General features: G+C 36.7%; 1 protein-coding gene across 1 annotated transcript in view; it reads right to left on the bottom strand.

Annotated features, from left to right (window-relative positions):
* Positions 1 to 773: 773 nt before the first annotated feature.
* The window catches only part of LOC140142159 (protein dispatched homolog 1-like), a 23,632-nt gene continuing 1,142 nt past the window's right edge, over positions 774 to 23,263 (bottom strand). The window contains exons 3-6 of the mRNA XM_072164125.1: positions 21,637 to 21,892; positions 19,439 to 20,723; positions 2,225 to 2,250; positions 774 to 2,001 (exon numbers count right to left, since the gene is read on the bottom strand). Coding sequence (XP_072020226.1) covers positions 830 to 2,001; positions 2,225 to 2,250; positions 19,439 to 20,723; positions 21,637 to 21,892 — 2,739 coding nt within the window. The 3' untranslated portion in view covers positions 774 to 829. The remainder of the gene's footprint in view (positions 2,002 to 2,224; positions 2,251 to 19,438; positions 20,724 to 21,636; positions 21,893 to 23,263) is intronic.

Genomic DNA, 23,263 nt, shown 5'->3' with positions numbered 1-23,263 from the left:
CATGCTGTTACATTAAGGGTATTTGCACTATCATAATCCTAACCTTAAATTTCCTCATTAACCTTAATATCGAGGGTTTAAAACTAGACCCACCTATGTCCACAATTACATGTTTCTCATTTAAGAAATAAAACCACGATGATCCCCAAACCCAAGGAAAATGCAAATTCAAACATTGCATTAGCATGCCCTATTGATTTGTACACAAATTGTTCTCGAACAATCTTTGAGAACTCGTAGTCTGGGTGCCAGTGGGTTTAACGTTGTTTTTGTGTCCACAGTTTTGCTTTTGATAGATTTTGCTTCTCAAGACCACCACTTTCAAAAATATGTTTACTGGGACCTCTGTCAGCGTTGGCAATTTTCAGATATGGAGGATCAAAGTTCATAGGTCAAAATTCAAACTGCTCAAATGCTGTTGAAAAGTTTACCAAATTGTTCCTCTTGTTAAAGCAATCCAGAAAAAGTATACTTTTACCTATCTGTGCACATTCCCTTCTGGAGTTATACGCAGAAAGGTCAAAGGTCACCATTTGACCTCCACAGGGGTCAAAACCTGAAAAATATTCCGATTTTCATGAAAATAGTCTCAAATTGTTCGCCTTCTGTAAACAATGCGGCAGATTATGGACATGTCTTTCATAGGGGTGTATGGATAGCCCTTTCTTCAGTCTGGAAGGTGTGACTGTCTCGTGCCTTTATTCATTATCATTGTGAAGTTTATTCATTTTCATGTCATTATGAGCCTGAGCCCCACACACTGTATACCCAATATTCGTGGATACCTCCATAACGGTGGTCTCTCTACAACCACACCTTGGGATCTGTGCTAAGTGATTTGAAGCACCGAACACCCTACAGATGGACAAGAAAAGAAGTTTGCATAAACCCAGCTTGTGGACATTATAAGCATCAAGAAAACGCCGAGTTGTGAGTAACTCAAAACTTTCGCTGGCATCATCATAGCACCAGCCATGAAAGTCGAGACCGCTGCTGCAATTATTGCAGAACCGACACTTTTTAACGCAAATTCACTAAGTTCTTTGCGATCGGTGACTGGAGCTATACAATATGCAACACCGTAATGGATTGTGAAATCTATGGATAATCCTACACCTAGCGATAACAACACACATTCAATGATATTCAGGTGCCATCCAAGAAGGATCAAGGTTCCGATGGTGACGAGGATTGTTCCTGATACAGATAAGATAGCATAGAGAGCGATGAGCACATTACGTGTCGTGAGCAACAGAATCAGAGTGCCAATTACTAATGATATCCCCATACTCTGTAAGGTTCCATTTGCCAATCCTATTTGAATGGCGTAAAAATAGATTTGATATAAGCCAGCCGTAATAAACCAGCCACATTTCATGCCTGGTGGAGCTTTCGTGATCTGATTCGTCGTCCACGAATCAGCAGTGGTCCAAAATTCATCCATCTGGACATATTCGGGTGTGTCTTTGTAGACGCTTGTAGCAACGATTGAAAAGGCTGATATCGTGTTGTCACCAGAATACAATGGTCCATGAGGGATGGGCAAATGGAAATAATCTGTTAACAAACCAGCGCAATCCATGAATTCTGCGCATATGATTGGAGCACACTTCTGAAAGTGTTCCTTTGAATAAGGAAAGTCCGTTCTCTCACAGCATATATCTGGTATAACTGGATTTCCAGGACATGGCATCTGCATGTGAGATATGACCACTTCTATAAAACAATGAACATCGTAGTGGTTATTAACAAATGGTTGTTTACGGATATCGCTACAAAAGTCCACCAACCATTGTTGTGATCCAGGATCACTTACATCAAAAGTGTCATCTAAGGACACGTTATCAGTTGCTTTTGAGTCAGGATTCCACAAACTTCTATGTTCATTTGGAATTGCACCAAACACAACAACATATGGTAGAAAGTTAACATTGTCATTATCCTGCTCAAACTCGTAGTTGTGTTTGTATATTTGGTCATATTTCTCCATAGGATGATTTGCTTTGAACATTGGGTAATCCCTTTGTGGGAGTAACTACAGAATACCCCTCTCGGGGGTATAGTTGTATAAAGTTGTAACATGTTTGTATGTATTGGAATAGGGTGTTTTGTGCTTGAGTGGGGTATTCTGTTTTAATGATTTGTGTATGGTAATGTTCTGAGTGTGTTATTCTGGAGACTAAGTATAGGTCTTGGTTTTTTTGTGTTCGTAGTCGGCGCAGACATAGTCGAAAAACCGACAGAGTTGGCGTTTGACGTGGACGCAGTTTAAATTGGCGGGTTAATCAATGCAGCGTAGATGCATTGTTTAAGTTGCAGTTGAAACAAAGGAAGTCTGTTTGTTTGTTTGTAATTTATAGTGTATTTTTTGTTAGATGTACTACTCGGGAGTGTATGTGCCCGGTATAGGTGTTGGTTTTTAAAAAGGCGCAGTCGGCGCAGACGTAGTCGAAAAATTGACATGTTTGTTCTTTGGGGCGTTGGTATTGCATGGGAATTAGGTGTTTTGTGCGTGACTAGTGGTGTATTGTGTTGTAATGAGTTGTGTATGATAATGTTGTGAGTGTGGTATTCTGGAGACTAAGTATAGGTCTTGGTTTTTTTGTGGGCGCAGTAGGCGCAGACGTAGTTGAAAACCGACAGAGTTGGTGTTTGACTTGGACACAGTTTTTTTGCGGTTTGATAAATGCAGCGTAGACGCATCGTTGGAACAAAGGAAATGTGTTTGTTTGCGTGTAATCATGGTAATAATGTTTGCTGGTGTACTACTCGGGAGTAGGCCTATATGTGTCGGTATTTAACAAGGCGCAGTCGGCGCAGACGTAGTTGAACATTGACAGGTTTTAATAAATGGGGCGTGGACGTAGTATTGCGGGGGTATTTATCCCCGTTACCGTTGAAGGAGTACAAGATGTGGTATTTTTGTGTGTGATTGTATTTCAGGCCTACTAGGACAAATTATTCTAGTTTTTATGTCGGCGTGTCGGCGCAGACGTAGTTGAAAATTAACAGGTTTGGGCTTTGGGGTTGGACGTGATTTTATGAATGGGACATAGTGTTTGGGGGGTTTGTGCCCATGACGTTGAATTAGTATAATATGTTAGTTTGTGTGTGAATGTGTATGGTGGCAGTACATGGACAGTATGTTAATATGTTGGACATAGGTCTTGGTTTTTAAGTCGGCGCAGTCGGCGCAGCCGTAGTTGAAAATGGCAGATTTTGCGTTTGGGCGTGGACGTAGTTAAAAGTGGTGATTTTAAAAATGGGGCGTGGACGCAGTATAGCGGGGGGATTTGTCCCAAATCCCCCAATGGCGTTGAAGGAGTATGCCTACAAGATGTTGTTTTGTGTTTGATAGTGTTTGAGTTTGTTGTTGGTACATATGTAAATTGGACAAAGTATAGGTCCTGGTTTAATGTCGGCGCAGACGTAGTCGAGATTTGGCATGTTTGGGCTTTGGGCGTGGACGTAATTAAAATGGGTGATTTTATAAATGGGGCATGGACGCAGTGTTGGAGGGGGCTGTCCCCGTTGAAGTTGAATTGGTATGGTATGTTGTTTTGTGTTTGATACCAGTATAGTGTTTGAGTGTTTTGCTGCTACATGTACTGTTTGGACCGTTTGGACCCTTTTTATGTCGGCGCAGTCGGCGCATACGTAGTTCAAAAATAGCAGGTTTTGTGTTTAGGCGTGGGCGTTATACCTGAGAATATTTGATTACTTTAAAGTTAATATGGGAACGTAATTTGTTCAGTGGATTTAATAATTGTTAAGGGTATATCTTCGAGTATAGGCCTACAACATCAAAGTATGAAGGTAAACTGACGCACACCGTCGACGTCCTATACGATAAATATAAATTTAATACTCCGTTGGTGAGCGACGGGCGAGTGGTAGTGAGCGACAGGCGAGTGGGATTTCACTGAACGCAAGAAAAGGAGTTCTATCTGATTGGCTAGCAATCGATCGCTTAGGTCGCTCAGTAGTCAACTACAAACTCATGCATTCAATTCGATTGAAATCGATTATTCTATTATTGACGAAGATAAAGAGCGTGATAGTGTGTCAATAATGTACATTGTATTGCAGCTGGATTCTACATGCATTCCTTTATATTATTATTTCTCAAAGAGTTGAATATGATCACAATTTTTACCCAGGATTTCAAATTTTTACCCGCAAATTGCAGTTAAACATATCCACAGCAAAATACCGGTCCTCACTAATTAGTACATTTAATTTCCAGTTAGTACATTTAAACGAAACCTGTGATTTACGTGACAACAAATAAAATTTTCTTACAATAGAAATATCATATGGGATACTGATATGGTAGGCCGCAACCGCCACAACGTGGAGCTGCTACGCGTAGCTGACTTTTTGTTCCGTGGAGCCAAATTGACCAATCATGTTAGAGTTTTTCATTACTCGGAGGTAAAACTGACCAATCAAGTACGACTTACTCATTACGTGAAGCGAATTTAGTCATTAAGAATTTGCCAGACGAGCTTCACGTAGTTGCAAGATATATAATCATTCACCCAACTGAAACTATAATACCAGCTCATTGTTCATTGCACAGGTAAAACAGACACAAGTGCAGTGTGTATTTAACCAGAGAAGATCTGATGTAACATAGTTGAGCTGTTTTCATTGAGTGTTATCTTGGTTTAATAGCTTTTAATGGGGTTTAAGTCCTTCAAAGGTCGTGGTGAATTCTACTAGACATGACTGCATCATGATTATTTTAAAGTCAACAACATTTAACAATATGATCACCGTGATAGTATGACAGTATCAGTACCGTGGGTGTCAGTGATCCTGGCCTGACACAGTAGACAAACAAACAAACACGCCACACACATGGCACATGCATGCAAGGTAACATTGACTATACACTAATCAAACAATGGTATTGATCCTGTACAACTGTTGGTGGTTTATTTACATTCGATTCATTTAAAATCCACATAGTAAACATTAATTTTGGCAAGAGTTTTCTCTCTCTGGAACGATGATGCATCAACTGGCTCCGCGTAATGAAAAGATCTAACATGATCGGTCAATTTAGCTCCGCGAAGCGAAAAGTAAGCTACGCGTAGCAGCTCCACGTTGTGGCGGTTACGGCCAGCCATATACTGATCATGCGAAAATCGTAAAACATAGAATAGAAACAGTGTGGCCGGCTCTCAAAATCTCAAATTGTATGCATAGCCTGAGTCGCAAGGCCTATCTCGAACAAAATCACCATGCGTAGTTTTTGAAAAACGTGAGGATTTATCGTACTACCACGGCAATTTTTAACACGAAGATATAGGGATGACGACGGTGTGTGACGTTGAATTAATATAATTTTAATGGTGGTGTTCCAGATAATGATGGTATTTAATGTGATGAAATACCATTGATTAATGTGCACATATGCACATCATGCGTGGCGTTCAAATAGGGAAATGTATAATTGAATAGATTTGATCAAATATGGAAGATTAACTTCGAAGTCTGATAGGTGTGACTACTGTAGGCCTACGTTTTAAAATGATGAATTAGAAATGATGAATTAAAAAATAACTTTAAAGGAGGATTTCGTGATCCTAGCATCCTCTTTTTATTACATTTTTCAGTAGATATCCACGAACAAAGCTTATACCCACAATTTCAGTTGATTCCGATTTTGCGTTTGCGAGTTAATTATGCATGATTATGTGTATTACCATGATTACACTGGGCCATAGACAAATTATGTGTTGAAATTTCGTTCTGGTATACCAGAACGAAATTCAAATTTCACGATATGTTTGCAAAACGAATTAATCTGCAAGAAATTTTTGAGAAACGTGGGGGGATGATGCTGTGGATCAGGAAATGCCCTTTTAATTGCATTCATAATAATTGATGCGAAATTTGGTGGTAAGATTGTGTCATTATTCTTCTTTCTTACTTTTCTTACTTTTATACACTCTGTTGTTGTTTGAGTTGTTTTGATGATTTTGATAAAAAGTTGATGCATTATTTTTTGGCATTAGATCCTGATAAAAAGACACTCTTAAACCTTAAAAAGTTCTATAAAGAACCTTAAAGATTTAAATAGGCATAGGGACATTCTAATTCATTAATTCAGGGACTCATCACAAAGTTAAGAAAAGTATAAAGAAGTGTTAACCATGTTTCGTAATAAAAAAAAGATTTCGTGGATAAAGAACTTTTTTCAACACTTGATACTAAATATATCTTTGACTATTGAATGACTTATCAAAATACATTAAGGACCTGATCAAATAAATACCCTTATCTGGAATGAACTTTTGTTTTGGTTTTTAATACTGGAACATTTGCGAAAATATTTCAGGCTATTCGTTTATTTTTTACTTCAGGACTAATGTTGCTAAAAAATTTTACAGCCCCCCCCCCTCTAAGTGCACAAAAACTTTTTAACCCCCTGTTCATACACCCAAAACTTTTGAATCCCCTATATTCAGAACTCCTAAAATTTTATAACCCCCCCTACATATTTTTCAGCCCCCCCTCTACCAAAGTATTTATGAGCACTCCTAAGCATAATAATTGAAGATTCAGTATGTTTTGAAAGTGATATTAGTTCTTCAAGGATGACTTTGGCTATAGGGGTGGGCTTGGCACGATTTTAGGGCACATGATTATTTTGTTCATTGCAATTTATTTGCGGGCATTTGTCCTTATTTAAAATATTTTGGGCAAATATTTTTTGCAAAATATTTTTTCAACCCCAAAATAACATTCTGTTTAGAATGATTTGTACCAAGTTTTCACAAATATTTTTGGAATGTTATTAAAACGTTTTTATACCCTTTATATAACCCGACATTTAAATGTTTTCTATAAAACATTTGTGTTTGCTGTGCAGTAAATTACCAACAAATGTTATTTAATGTTATGAAAACGTTTTATACTCTTAATGTACCCTTTATATAACCCAACATTTAAACGTTTTCTGACAACCTTTTATAACCTTTTGCGAATGATGTCGAAAACGTTTTGTGTTTGCTGGGTAGCTACTTTTATGAAGAATGAATGTTCTTTTTATGAAGAATGAATTGATTTTTATCCTTCATCTCTATTAGATTTTCAGTGTATTAGCAAGTAGATGATGTATATGTATCACAGACGTTATACATTTATAAAAACTTTTCTTTTTCAACATAAACCCCGGATAACCCCCCCATATTTTGCCAGGAGAGCTTACTTATTTGTGTCTTCTATACTATCCATCATATACCCCCCTGCATAACGAAATTCACTACAATATGCCCCCAAAACAGAACTCCCCCGCCCCACATAATCGCAAATTGACACGACAGCTTCATTCCAATTCAATTTATTTCATCCGAAACGGTCCTGTGATACACCTTCCCTAATCAAACACATTTCTCTTGCATTTGATCATCTTCTACAAAAAAAAAAAAAAAATCATTATAATACCAAATCTAAACACCATGCCATGGAATTCACCATAATGACCAACGCTCTGCAGGGTCTATTGTTCTATTGTTTCCGATTAGAGCGCTGACATATTGGAAAATGTTGCCAATCAATATTCATGAGAGTGTACATTCAACGTCCAGTTTGCGAAATTGGGTGAGTTGTGTTTGGTAGGTGTGAAATACATCTGACTGGGCGTTTTAATTACGTAACGAATAAAGGCATTGACATCGTCGAATGGCTGCCCAGTGCTGTTATGTGTTTAGTTATTATATAGGCCTAATAATTATTATTAAATGTATTCATCATTCCTTTCTTTTCCTTCTCTGTACTTATTCGTTCCTAGGCCTACATTTTATCACTCCCTCGCTCTCATTGTCCCATCTCACCCTCCCTCTCTCATTCCCATCATTTTCATTATATTTCTATTTATCTACTTGTCTTTATTATCCCTTCCTCCAGCCCTCTCTCATTCTCCATGTCCCCTCCGCCCTCTTCCTCCCTCCCCCCTCCCAAGACTTCTCACAGAGGTGAATATGTCCCTCCCCAACCCCCTCCCCTCTTTGGGTACGCCACTATTTCTATACCAATCTCCTTCTTAAAATAAAATTAAATGGAAATTTCTTAAAAACAACCTTTATAGGCCTATACTTAAATACTTACATGTATACGTATAGCGATTACCATTATAGTGTAATAGATATATGGACTGGAAATGGCAGCCTTCATACATTCTAATGTGTAATCGATCACCAAGAGCATTCAATTTATTTAAATGAAACACCTATCGTCAGGTGGGTGGTAAAGATGATTGCATCGACAGCTAAAGCCTCCTCATAGTCTTCAGACCCACACAAGCACACATTTGGGATACATGAGTACAATGGTACCACTTTACACATGACTGCCCTTACACATGACTGTAGTGTGGTCACTTATTGATACTCGCCTGTTGTGTAGAGCGTTAATATGATGCCGGATCAGTGACCAATTTAATGGCGGAACCCCTTTATTCGAAACAATGTTACCACTTTTATGAATAGCCTGTCGCAACTTCTAATCGGCATCAAACGAACAAAAGATTATATAATCTATTGCGACTCTATTTCTATTTAAAAGCTCTTTGATAATGACCATATCACGTCCTAGCTCACATTGGGCGCCCCGTTCCTTTTTTAAAGGAATTTTTATTTAGTTGAACGATGCGATGCGGAAATTTTGGCCCCTGGCTCGGTGACTCCGGTATCCCCTTTGCATTTCAGCATTGATAGCAAATTGCTTTTCACGGGAAGAGAATTTTTGGGACAGCTTGGAAAAACTTAGGTTACAGATCTGAAGGGCCAAAGCTGAATCATGTTGCCTTGCACAGCCCCCCCCGAGAACATGGTCTCTGGCAGGAGTGATGATGAGTTCACTGACCTTTTAGGCCAAGTAAAAATTAAAATATGCTTCTCGTCCGGGTTTTTAAAAATTAGGAGAGGGGCTTTTATTTTCTAATTTTATTGGGAAATGACGCTAAATACCTGTATTTAGCACCATTTTTGGGTATTCGACGCACATATTAGCTCATATTGATATCTGAGAAAAAGGAGGAGGCCCTTTTTATTTTATTGTTTTGAGAGGTAGGCCCTCTAGTGATCACAAAACTCTTCTTAAATGATGTATTATGCATTTACAAAGCCGTAAAATAAGTTTCAACTTCTGAAACATCTTTTTCAACATGTTATAACTGAAAGTTTACAAAATAAAAGAAATTTGAAAAATCTTCAAAAAAGGATGAGGGCGCGAACGAGAAACATGTATTTTTTTTACTGGGCCTTAACAAGTTCAACCATGGTTCAACAAAAGTCAATACTATTACGTAATTGTTCATGTGATGACACACACAGAGGGAAAGTCAATATTTACATTTCTTGGTCATAAACCTCACCTCCATGCAGTAGCCCTTTTAATATGTTACGCATTATAGCTGATTTGGGTAATCCCAAAAAAAAATCTACCCATCGTGGGTTAGGGTTTTAATAACATGCTTAATTTCCGGGTTTGATTGAATTTAAATAATGGATAGGCCTACACATTTTAAGTTTAGCATCAGTTTTTGTTATTTAGTTAAGTTGGGTTTTTGAGAATTACCAAAAAAAATTTTTGCTTGAATCATTAGAAAATATGTACCATATTGGCTGAAATTTTTGGGTTGAAAAGTCGTGTATGAGAAGTCAGGGTCACAAATTGTACTAACCTGAAATTTTTATCACTTTGTAATATTTTGATTTGGTATATGTTTCTTATTAAAATTTGTTGTGGAAAAAAGTGAGGATTTTTTATCACTTTGTAATTTGTTCATTTGTTATGTTTCTTATTTAAAGTTTGTGAGGAAAAAAGTGACAGTTTTTCATCACTTTGCACATTTTGAATTTTTTTATGTCTTTTAATATTTTGTGAGGAAAAAAGTGAGAATTTTGTCATGACTTTGCAATTTTTTTATTTATTATGTTTCTTTTTTATCTGGTGAAAAAAAGTGAGGATTTTGTACTACTTTTATATTTTTGATTTTTAATGTTTTCTATCATTTTGTGATGACAAAAGTGAGGATTTTTTCATCACTTCGCAAATTTTTCATTTGTTACGTTTCACGTTATTTTGTATGGAAAAAAGATTGTTTAATTTTCTGTATAATGTTTAAAGCCCATGGATTGAGAAATTTAATATTATTATTCCATGCCCTGATATTGTTTGATTGCATTTTGTAATTTTGTTTTCAAAGTGATAAAAAGTGATGAAAAAAAGTGATGAATTATTATGATGTCCACAAAATAGGTGCCAAAATTTCTCCCCCAAAACGCTCATTCCAGATCCCTTAAGTCCAGCACGAAAAAAATTGAAATCCTTGTCATGTATTCAAAACTGCAGAATTTTCTGTTGCAATTTAGATTAAGAGTACCCCAATTATGTTTACACAAACAAAGCCCAAACGAACTGGTGTATGAATGTACATTATGGACGGTAATATGGCATATAATTTTGTAAGACCTTAAACAATCATTTTGTAAGTGAAGCCCCTATTATTTATTAATGAAGCAGTTACAATAAAGAATAATCATGTATTGAACTGCTCAATTTTTGAAAGCATAGCCATTGGGCTATTCCAGCAATTTTCCACACACCCCCCAAAGGTGACAAAATTAAATTTAAAACAAAATGTGGGATTTCCCATGAATGATTTTGCAAAATTATATGTGATTTCCCGACATTTACATTCCGATGTGCATCTGGATGGGAAATGGGATGTTCTTTCGACATTTCATGATAGGAATTCCCAAGCAATATTGAGGGGGAAATCTGTGGGAAATCCCAATGTCACCTTTGTGGGGTGTGTGGAAAATTTCTGGAATAGCCCATTGTAATTTAGATTTAGTGTATTTCAAATAAATTATAACCTTTGTCATAAGTGTTTGGAAAAAATTGTGACGAATTCCCTCGCGAACTTTTATGAAAATGGTATGAAAGTTTTGTCTTGTTACGTTGCTTTGCACTTTGTGTACATTTTCTTTTTTTTTTTTTTTTTTGAAGTTTTTTATTCCCTGTTCTTGGAACTGGTGGAGGGAGAAAAAACATACACAATGGGCCACCAGTTACTAACAATAGGCCTACTAAGCTTAGGTCGATTCGGATGACACTTTTGGTTGCTTAACCTTGACGTCAACTTGATTTCTTTCTACAAGCATTGGTGTATTAATAACAATGGAAGTAAAGAGACATGGTGTACATAGGTAACAAAAAGGAAAACTAAGTTAACTGTTTTGGTTTGGACATGATGTTCAACACGCACGTGGCACATAACCCGAGGACCCATGAATGGATAACGGTGGATGACAAATCTCCCACCAAATCTTTAAGGGTACTTGCCCATGAGTTTCATTCAGGGGCGTGTTTGAAAAACGGCACTGCGCATTAGTAAAAAGAATAAAAAATACAAAATTTTCACCGGGGTTCGAACCACTGCCAATTGCACTATGAATGCTAAAGATGCCTATACTGTGCCACGGTGACTGTGGTTAACATTCGGCGATTTTCAAAGATATACATATCAACACGTTTCTATGTATTGAAAATCAGATTTTGGTAGGAATACGGTCATAGAAAGACATATGACTCTACTTGTCTGTTTGTTTTTCATTTAATACAAATTAATTTTGATGAATTGAACTGGTACGACTCTTAGCACTCGTGATAAACGACGATTAATTTAGTAATAATAAAATGAAAACGCTGGGTCATTCACGACGTCATTTGTAATTTATGTCAAAACCTGGGGAGGACCACACACATCCGTGCTGCATGTATACGTGCGCAATCGATACTCAATGATCCAGACAATAGCGTTTGAATATACCGCCCTGCTTGACATGCACATCTTGTCACTTGCGGGAAGATATACTATAGGCCTATCCTAATAGCTTACAATAGATATATACCCCACCGTAAATAGCTCTGTTCATTACCTCGCTGTGCTAGTTTATACGCATAGTGTACGCACTTTTGAAACATATTTTGTTCAAAAATAATAGGAAGGGACTGTTTTCAGCTAAAATGTCGGTTATCAGCAGATGCTTAATGATACCGGGAAGTGTTGCAGAAAGGTAAGCGTACTCTTTATTTATTCAAAATATCACATATCAATGAATCTAAATTTGAAATCCAAAAAGGAAATGTCAGGTCAAAATTCTCACCTTAGAATTATTGTGAAATAAAATCAAACCAAATTTAGGCTCCGCAAACAACGTCCAATTATTCCCATTGGTGTTTGCTACACGTGCATATAATAAATTATGATTTGGGGCTAATTTGAGAAGAGTTAATGCCTCGAGTTTCAAAATACACCGAGTGATGTTTTTTGATCAAAAACATCGACAATTCAAGACTCTGTAAAAACAAATCAAGAATTTTCTGGGATAATTGCAACTAAGTATAATAAAAGTTATGATCTAAGCTACCAGATGCATCATTAATTTCCTGACTATGATATTTAGTTGTGGGAAAAGATTACTTTAATGTTTTGGCGGGATTATTTCCCGCCAAAAATTTCAACCAAAAAGAGCATGTAGCCTTAATGAGTCGAGCTCATTTGTAATTACTCGGACAACAACGCGTTAAGACACCTGTATAATAAAGAAGACAGTATTTTGGTTTTTGCTTGGATGCCGTATCATAAGACATATTAAAGAACCAGAATCTGAAATCGGCGTTAAAAGGTAAGTAGGCCTACAAATAAAATTATTGTCCGCGGGATTTCGTCACGATAATCAGCAAAATGACATCACTTAAAATGCAGTTTTCACCTAAATTTGTCGGGCATGATGCCACAGGAAATCGTTTTGACTATAAGGTTACTAAAATAATATTGAAGCCCGGAATTGAAGGTATTTGTATTCGTCAAAAGGCCCAATTTATAACATTTCTCTCAGGGCTGACGCTTCTGGAGTCTGGTCCCAACATGCATATTTTAGGGCCTAAAATCATTAATAATCTTTTATGTGTAGGTCTATTTGTTATTTCCTTGAAAATGATAATTATTGTTTAGAGCGTGATGAAATAAAACATCACGATTGGTTAGAATGATTTGTACAAAGTTTTAAAAAAATGTTTTTGTAATGTTATAAGAACGTAAAACATTGTAATAACATTTCAATGTCGCATTATATAAAGGTCGTGAAAACATTTTAAAAACGTGATTGTAAATACTTAGACAAACATTGTTTTCAAAATATTTTTTCAACTCCAAAATAACATCCTGTTGAGAATGATTTGTACCAAGTTTTCAAAAATGTTGCTGGAATGTTATAAAACGTAAAACATTGTTCTAAAATTTAAATGTCGCGTTATATAAAGGTCGTGAAAACATTTTAAAAACGTTATTGTAAATACTTGGACAAACATTTTCTTCAAAATATTTTTGCAACTCCAAAATAACATTCTGTTTAGAATGATTTGTACCAAGTTTTCAATAATGTTTTAGGAATGTTATAAAAACGTTTGTACATGTATACCAATGATATCACTCGCATTTATCTATTTTCTGTCAAACATTGTTGCTTGTTGTGCAATAATTACAGTAGCGTAGCCAGGGGGGGGGGGGCAGGGGGCCAAACTTCCCCCCTGATAAAATGAAAGAAAGAAGGGTCCCTGACCAAAGGGCAAAGGGGAAAAAAAGGGCAAGGTGCCCCTTTGTCATCAAAACTCACCCCGATCATGGGCAAAAATAGTGTCAAATGCAATTCACGACGTCATTTGTAATTTATGTCAAAACCTGGGGAGGACCACACACATCCGTGCTGCATGTATACGTGCGCAATCGATACTCAATGATCCAGACAATAGCGTTTGAATATACCGCCCTGCTTGACATGCACATCTTGTCACTTGCGGGAAGATATACTATAGGCCTATCCTAATAGCTTACAATAGATATATACCCCACCGTAAATAGCTCTGTTCATTACCTCGCTGTGCTAGTTTATACGCATAGTGTACGCACTTTTGAAACATATTTTGTTCAAAAATAATAGGAAGGGACTGTTTTCAGCTAAAATGTCGGTTATCAGCAGATGCTTAATGATACCGGGAAGTGTTGCAGAAAGGTAAGCGTACTCTTTATTTATTCAAAATATCACATATCAATGAATCTAAATTTGAAATCCAAAAAGGAAATGTCAGGTCAAAATTCTCACCTTAGAATTATTGTGAAATAAAATCAAACCAAATTTAGGCTCCGCAAACAACGTCCAATTATTCCCATTGGTGTTTGCTACACGTGCATATAATAAATTATGATTTGGGGCTAATTTGAGAAGAGTTAATGCCTCGAGTTTCAAAATACACCGAGTGATGTTTTTGATCAAAACATCGACAATTCAAGACTCTGTAAAAACAAATCAAGAATTTTCTGGGATAATTGCAACTAAGTATAATAAAAGTTATGATCTAAGCTACCAGATGCATCATTAATTTCCTGACTATGATATTTAGTTGTGGGAAAAGATTACTTTAATGTTTTGGCGGGATTATTTCCCGCCAAAAATTTCAACCAAAAAGAGCATGTAGCCTTAATGAGTCGAGCTCATTTGTAATTACTCGGACAACAACGCGTTAAGACACCTGTATAATAAAGAAGACAGTATTTTGGTTTTTGCTTGGATGCCGTATCATAAGACATATTAAAGAACCAGAATCTGAAATCGGCGTTAAAAGGTAAGTAGGCCTACACAAATAAAATTATTGTCCGCGGGATTTCGTCACGATAATCAGCAAAATGACATCACTTAAAATGCAGTTTTCACCTAAATTTGTCGGGCATGATGCCACAGGAAATCGTTTTGACTATAAGGTTACTAAAATAATATTGAAGCCCGGAATTGAAGGTATTTGTATTCGTCAAAAGGCCCAATTTATAACATTTCTCTCAGGGCTGACGCTTCTGGAGTCTGGTCCCAACATGCATATTTTAGGGCCTAAAATCATTAATAATCTTTTATGTGTAGGTCTATTTGTTATTTCCTTGAAAATGATAATTATTGTTTAGAGCGTGATGAAATAAAACATCACGATTGGTTAGAATGATTTGTACAAAGTTTTAAAAAAAATGTTTTTGTAATGTTATAAGAACGTAAAACATTGTAATAACATTTCAATGTCGCATTATATAAAGGTCGTGAAAACATTTTAAAAACGTGATTGTAAATACTTAGACAAACATTGTTTTCAAAATATTTTTTCAACTCCAAAATAACATCCTGTTGAGAATGATTTGTACCAAGTTTTCAAAAATGTTGCTGGAATGTTATAAAAACGTAAAACATTGTTCTAAAATTTAAATGTCGCGTTATATAAAGGTCGTGAAAACATTTTAAAAACGTTATTGTAAATACTTGGACAAACATTTTCTTCAAAATATTTTTGCAACTCCAAAATAACATTCTGTTTAGAATGATTTGTACCAAGTTTTCAATAATGTTTTAGGAATGTTATAAAAACGTTTGTACATGTATACCAATGATATCACTCGCATTTATCTATTTTCTGTCAAACATTGTTGCTTGTTGTGCAATAATTACAGTAGCGTAGCCAGGAGGGGGGGGGGGCAGGGGGGCCAAACTTCCCCCCTGATAAAATGAAAGAAAGAAGGGTCCCTGACCAAAGGGCAAAGGGGAAAAAAGGGCAAGGTGCCCCTTTGTCATCAAAACTCACCCCGATCATGGGCAAAAATAGTGTCAAATGCAATTTTTTTAGCGCGCTACGCCCGCATATGGCCCCAATAAAGCCTTTTTGGAAGTTCCAAAACATGTACAGTCTCTCTAAGAACAAAAATTTCATGTCACAAGTTGCAACTGCAATTTTTTTTCAACTGTGCCATTGAATTTTTGTTGCCCCCCCCTGACCAAGAAAGCTGGCTACGCCCTGAGTAATTACCATCAAAAGTTATGGAATGTTATGAAAACGTTTTATACCATTAATGAACGCATTATAGAACCCCACATTGAAACGTTTTCTGACAACCTTTTATAACCTTTTGCAAAGGATGTTGAAACGTTTATGGTTTGCTGGGTAAGGTATTACTGTGTTCAATGGCAATGTTTTTGCAGTAGACCTTACAAAATGTATATGCCTGGTATTGATGCCGTGAAACTTGGTCAAAGTGTTTATAATATGTTCTAATGTATTATAGAGTGAAGCCGCCCTCTAATTTGCATAATTAATGACCTAATTTGCATAAATGCTACTGAATTATGGAAATATGCAAATTAGGGATTTAATAACTTTTTCAAACGATGTTGAAATCGTTTTTGTTTGCAAAGGGGTGGCTTCACTATATAATACATTAAAACATATTAGAAACACTTTGACCAAGTTTCAGGGCAAATTTATGCAAAATAAAAGTACCCCTGAACATATTCAACATTTATGCATGGATTTTTAGCAAAATATTGGCAAAAATTATATGTTAATGAGCTTCTGCAGTCATTTTAGCTTATTGACTTGATTGATTATTGATAAAGACAATACGATACAAAGAAAATATAAATTGATGTATTTTGAAAAATGTAGGCCTATGTCCGATTGATTCCAAAGAAAAGGCATATTGATCAGTGTACTTTGGTCTACTCAATTAATCTGTTTAGAGCACTTTTATAATGCCTGAATAACCACCTTAAACAGCTCAAGACACAAAATGTTAGGCAGTAGGCTAGTCCAGTTTAAATATTATTTTCTTCATGTATTAATTTGTAAGTATTTAGTGGTGGAGGGTTTTATGTAATGTTATTCTTCTATTTTGTACAGAGCGCAGTAAACATACGAACACATTGTTCACCCAATTGTAATTAGGTAATGTAAAACAAAGGTTTAACATAGAACTTATTATGTGTTACAATCAACAATATCATTCGGAATCCGGCAATCGTAGGGGCCTACTTTCGTTTAATATAAGACATCAAGAATGTAGCAATGGAAACAGGCCTTCCTGTTGAAGTCAAATATTTATTGCTTCGGAATGACAATGGGCTGAGATTGAACGTACCAGCCCAGAGGATGATTTAAGGAAGCCCCATCATGCACTGTAAAAGTGTTATCACTAGAGTTTCAACTGCCACTATATTTTTCAAATCCCATTGAACTCTGTGCAAAAGATGTTGTTTAAGAATTGTCCGTGTGTCATTATTACTTGGTCGATTTCAGATGTAAAGTGATGTATGCACGAAGGATAAATCACACCTTCTGTAGATAAGATAACATAAAATGTGAAATCGGCCAACTTTTTGAAGGTGTTTTTATTGTAAATATATCTGTCCAAATTCAAATTTAACCATGCACGTGTGTATGCAGTGGGCGGGCAGTGGTGTCATGTTCACTCACACAGCTATGCTAACCGCAAGACTTGCTGGGAAGTGCTTAAATAATCCTCTGGTACCAGCCGTGGGACGTGCAATATACAGCCTCCCCGTTTTGGGCCCGTGCTCCATAGCCAAAATTATCAAAAAAGTATCATTATCACCTTCAAAACATGCGGAATCTTCAATTACATGCTTATGAAGCTTGCATATTTTCAAAAGAATGACACATAGCCATGATTACCATTATCAACTCTATTGTACACCTTTCTGTATTAATAAGGCAAACAAATTCGTGTACATTCTAATCTTGTTATAACTGTATGACTACAATCATCTCACTTATATTTGCATCCAATTTTGTAAGTATATTTTGTTATTACTATCAATAAACCATCAAGAATTAAACAATAATTGTGTATATCTCTGTCTTTGAGTCACATTTGTATACCATATCCAACTTGGACCTCGGGGGAGGGGGGGGCACTCAATTTTGGAAGTGACGGGTATGTGCCTACCGGAGTCGCGAAGTAGGGGCATATCGGGTACAAAGCGTTATTTTTAAAACTAAGGGGTCATTGGGTACAAACAAAATAAAAAAGGGGTCATCGAGTATAAGATTTAAAGAAAGGGTCATCGGGTAGAAAATTGTGACAAAATGTAGCAAAATTTTGAAACTTTCGGCATAATTGTGAAAAAATGAAGCAAAATTGGACAGTTTCTGCATTGTTTAGTTGCATTTTGATGATGATATTATAGAAAAAGGGGGTTATGGGTAGCCGCAACCAAAGAAAGGGGTTCATTGGGTAGCCGCAAAAAAAAAAAAGGGGGGGTCATCGGGTATGGATTGTAAAGTCCATTTTATTACGTTAAAATTGGGAAAATTCTCCCGCGAATTGATGGCTGAACTGAATTCTAAAAAATAATAGAATCCAAATTATATGACTTTGGTCTTGTTGCGATGCATTGCACTATTACATATTTTCTTATACCAACAAACAGCAAAATACATAAAAATTAATGAGACTGATTGAGACTCTTTTATGGTTTTTACAACTCAAGTAAAAATTTGATACGATTGATTCTAAATATACTACAAAAAATAAGGTCTCTCGTCCCAACGCGCAGTCGGGCTTTCTTGTTAGAACGAGGCATTCCCTCATACATTATGTTTAGTCGTGCATTGTGTTTACGCAAGTGTGTCTATGTCCTGTTAAGAAGCATGCTGTTTTCAAAGCCCCATATCGAATTCAGAACTACGTCTACGCCGACTGCGCCAACATAAAACCAAGACCTATAAGCCCTCTATCGAATTGAGAACTACGTCTGCGCCGACTGCGCCAACATAAAACCAAGACCTACACGCAAGTGTGTCTATGTCCTGTTAAGAAGCATGCTGTTTTCAAAGCCCCATATCGAATTCAGAACTACGTCTACGCCGACTGCGCCAACATAAAACCAAGACCTATAAGCCCTCTATCGAATTCAGAACTACGTCTGCGCCGACTGCGCCAACATAAAACCAAGAATTGAGTGCATATCCTATTTGGACATGGACGCACTTGGTTAATGGCCCATGGTGTGGAACCTTGGACGTACTCAAATAATGAGTTTTCAACTGCGTATACGCCGACCAACACCGTCGGGCTGTTTTCAACCAACACGCCCTCTCTGTCTGAAATTATTTGTCCAAATACCAGAATCCAAAAAGCCATGTCGTGACTGTAGGGGGATTCTTTGTCCAACTACTAGATAGATGGCGCTTCGTTGAAGACACTGCGTCTACGCCGACCAACACCGTCGGGCTGTTTTCAACCAACACACCCTCTCTGTCTGAAATTATTTGTCCAAATACCAAAATCCCACACGCCCTGTCGCGACTGTACGGGGATTATTTGTCCAACTACTAGATAGATGGCGCTTCGTTGAAGACATTTGTCCAAGAACCAAAATGTAAAAGAAATTATGATGTGACTATAGGGGATTATTTGTCAAAATACAAGAAAATATCAAATTGAGGGGGCTATTCCCTTTGAAGCAGCTCAGGGCTGTGCCCATGGTGTGGTGGGTATTGTGTAGTTATGCCCCTTTGTGATATTTTCAATTTTGGAGTTACAAAGACTAAGAATGCTCCTACGATTGCAAAGGATGCGAACAAAACTATCCATAAATACCGAAATTTAAATATAAACATTGGGAAATATAAAGATATTAATTTATCAAACACTTTCGTTAAAGGTTTCAATGTGTTTTTGATTTGCTTTAGAAGTGATTTATGCCATCCAAACCAACGTTCATTACACCAATCATCTATCACAATAACAACCGGTAGCCACGTGATTGTAAAGATAAAATTGACCATTATAGCTGTTCCTGCAAACACAGCAAAACATTTTATAGCTACAATTGGGTTTATTATGTTCGTAAACAACGCCGAAGCTGTTGTAAAACTTGTCACAAACATGGTAACAGCAGCATGGCGAAGACTTGCATAAAGAATTGAAGTGAGGTCGTTGCCTGGAAGATCTGCTTTGGTTTTAATCCAGATGTCCATAAACACAAAAGTATCATCTGCTCCGATTCCAATGAGCAGAACCAGGGTAAGAATATTAACAAATGGAAAGAATGATAACTGAAAGACAACTTTGTAAAGGAAATATGCTACAGTGAAAGACATCCCTATATTTAGGATTGTCATAGCTGTTATGAATAGCGATCCAGTGTACCACATAATGATAACGACCGCTACAGCGACGCCAGACGCTATATATTTTGTATCGGAATTCAAATATTGTCTGAATAAGTCAAATTTCATGAAGAATTGCACGGCATCAACCTTTGTTATTCCATCGCTTACTGTTTTATCTTCAAAAACGTTCATGTACAATGAATGTCTTTCAGACTCGTTTATATTCAAAAACATCATGGTAGATTCAAGTCTAGAAGTGTTATCTCTGACAGCTTTCACAAAACTTGTTGGTGTCAGGTAATGGAATACACTAACAACTGTATTATTGGAGAGACATTCATCTGGAACTTGGCTCTGGCAATTGGATTTCATGTCATCACATGAGTCTGTTAGAAGACCCAGCTCATAATAGGAGACGCATGTTTTCAAAAGATCTCTCAATCTCTTTAAATCATAGTCTGTGATTTCTTCACAATACGTCTTCCCATGAATGGAAGTTATCGGGTCCAAAATTGACCATGTGTTTTTACATTGATCCAATTTGTTGTTGGTAGTGTCTAGGTTGGACCGATCTACAGTTGCGGTAAAATCGTTAATAGTGTTTTGAAGACTGCACATAGATTTCACTCCTTCTAAAGTGAAGAGGGAATTTCCTTGAACGGGTGTAAAAACTATTCGGGCGGTCTTCGCCACTGCAAAGAAACAGAGAATTCAAAATTTTCTTTAACATAATGATATATAATTCAGTTATTATATAATAGCTTACACAATCAAAGGACATATTCATTCGAAGTAATATGACCTAACAATTATGATGTAAGGAAGCCAATTTGGGAAGGTGTACGAGTTTAATATTATTTGAGAAACAGTTGGACAAAACATTTGAAGTTCTGCAGCTGCATTGCCAAGAAAATGATAATCTTTCTTTTTCAATCACTTTTTCTATAAATCTGACTGTTTTTATTAATTAACAGCGCATCAAATGATGCAAGTTGATTTTCATAAGTTACACTGGAGAACATGGCCAGAATTCCAGGACGCCTACAGTTCCAACAGTGATAAAAAAAACCCTCTTGAATAAAAACCAACTGGCAACTCTAATATCAACACTGGAACTACTTCTAGCGTCGATTGCCAATAGCAGTCACTGCCTATCAAGTGCTGATAAAGACAACAGGTGTTGTTGAAACGTACACAAGTAAGTGAACATTCTGGATCAGATACTTAAAGAGCCTTGTCTATAATGAGTTTATTATACCGATCCTGGTGAATCTGGGGTCCATGTCACTCAACTTTGCGAAGCTTCGTAAGTCTTGAAATCGATCGAGTCGTAAGTTCCATTTCACTAAACTTACTTACGAACAGTACCCTTAATCGTAAGTAATAGGGATTTACTGCAGGGACCCGTCGTATCGTAAAGTTACGTCTAGTATTAGGTATTCGTAACTTTACGAACGGTTACTTGAGTTACGAAGGGTTAAAAGTTTAGTGAAATGGACCCCTGGTCAATCAAGTTCCAACACCAAGCCTCTTTTATGACATTCCCGAGTTTTTTAAGTATTTTAAACCCTCCGTGGTGTATAGATATTAATGGGATACACTTACTTGTATTAGAAAATTGACAAATCCTGTGACTACCAACTTGTCTCCTTGTTCTCTTCAATGCCTCACCTGACTCGTTCTTTTCATTTGCCATAAATACATCTAATGAGTCATTAAATCCTGAATCTGATATCGATTCTGATTCCAATCCTGCTTGATTCATATTAGGGATGGGCATAAAGTGTAGCCTGTTGTCAGTCATAAGGTGACGACCAGTGATCAGTCGTTTGATTGATTCCATTCCACGTGCTTCAAAACCCTAACAATGAAAAACAATTTAAACAATAATAATAATAATAATAATAATAATAATAATAATAATAATAATAATAATAATAATAATAATAATAATAATAATAATAACCCTTATAGCTTGTCATCAAAGGAGCTGAAAATAACCCTGTTATTGTTGATCGTTTCGGTCAATATAGTTTTTATTGCACGGTACACAGTGTCATCGACCCTATATCTTCATGGCAGGAATCGCCATGGTAGGTTGAATCCATGGCCACGATTAGCCATTTGGTTCAAACCTTTAAAGCTCTTTAGAACTAATAATAAGTCGAGGGACATAACTAAGGCTACTCACAATGCCGGGTAATTGATCTTGGTTGTGCGTGAATAAGCTTGTATACTCCATTGAGGTCAATGGTCATCGACTTTTATACTGCCTACAGTGAGTGCAGCTGTACTACACGCTGTAGTCCATACAGGGTATTACAGGACCAACGCAATATAAAATGGTCCGATTTTGAGTTCAAAGCGCACGGCCAATTTTCAAAGCGCATTCTAGCGAATATCATATCTGTTCAACACGTATTTTCAAGTGTATGAGACCACATCTGGTTTCTTGAGAAAATTCATTTGCGGGAGATATTCATCAATTTCTAACCCAGTATTCGAAGATTTTCGTCTGATATCAAAATCGTGCATAGCAATTCACGTGTATCGATCCCGTGTATTCATTTTAGTGTCCCTTCTCCACCAAATAATTATTAGCCAGGCGGTGTCGGTGTGCGGTATTGCTTGGACAAAATGACAACAAACAGTATGTATGGAAGTACGAGAGAAGTAGCCTATACGAGTCACACAAATTTTATTCAGCAACAAAAATATCTATAAAGAAATTTTGAAAAACAAAATTTGTTGCTGGGAATCATGGAAGAAACTCACAAGAAGCTGAACAAGCTATGTCCCTTAGCATTAATGATACAATAATATAGCATTAGGTTTCACTGCCTGAAGAGAATTGATCATGTCTCACCTCATTTTTCAACCAAATCGATGGTAATAACTCAAATTACCTCAGGCCAAACTCACTTCCTGGGAACTCAATACCACACAAGGTCAACTCATTGACCCATTTGTGTTATATACTGCCTCTGGCTATAATGGCAGCCTGGTGATCTGGTCAGCTCATTGACATATATAACCTCAGGAGGGATTTCAATTTTTGATCAATTCTTTTCAGGTAGTGAAACCTAATGGTACAAAACCAGCGAACTAACTATAAACCCAAAGAAAAATAATGTGAAAGAACGATGCGTAATGCTGACTAGTCGCACAAAAACGAAAAGACAAAACAATAAGAATACATGACAAACATATAAGTGTCAAATGCAGAAACTAC

Source organism: Amphiura filiformis, chromosome 20 (assembly GCF_039555335.1).
Source record: "Amphiura filiformis chromosome 20, Afil_fr2py, whole genome shotgun sequence".
Classification (NCBI taxonomy): Eukaryota; Metazoa; Echinodermata; class Ophiuroidea; order Amphilepidida; family Amphiuridae; genus Amphiura; species Amphiura filiformis.
The sequence above is the reverse complement of the archived record's forward strand: the minus strand, read 5'-3'. Positions and strand labels throughout refer to the sequence as shown.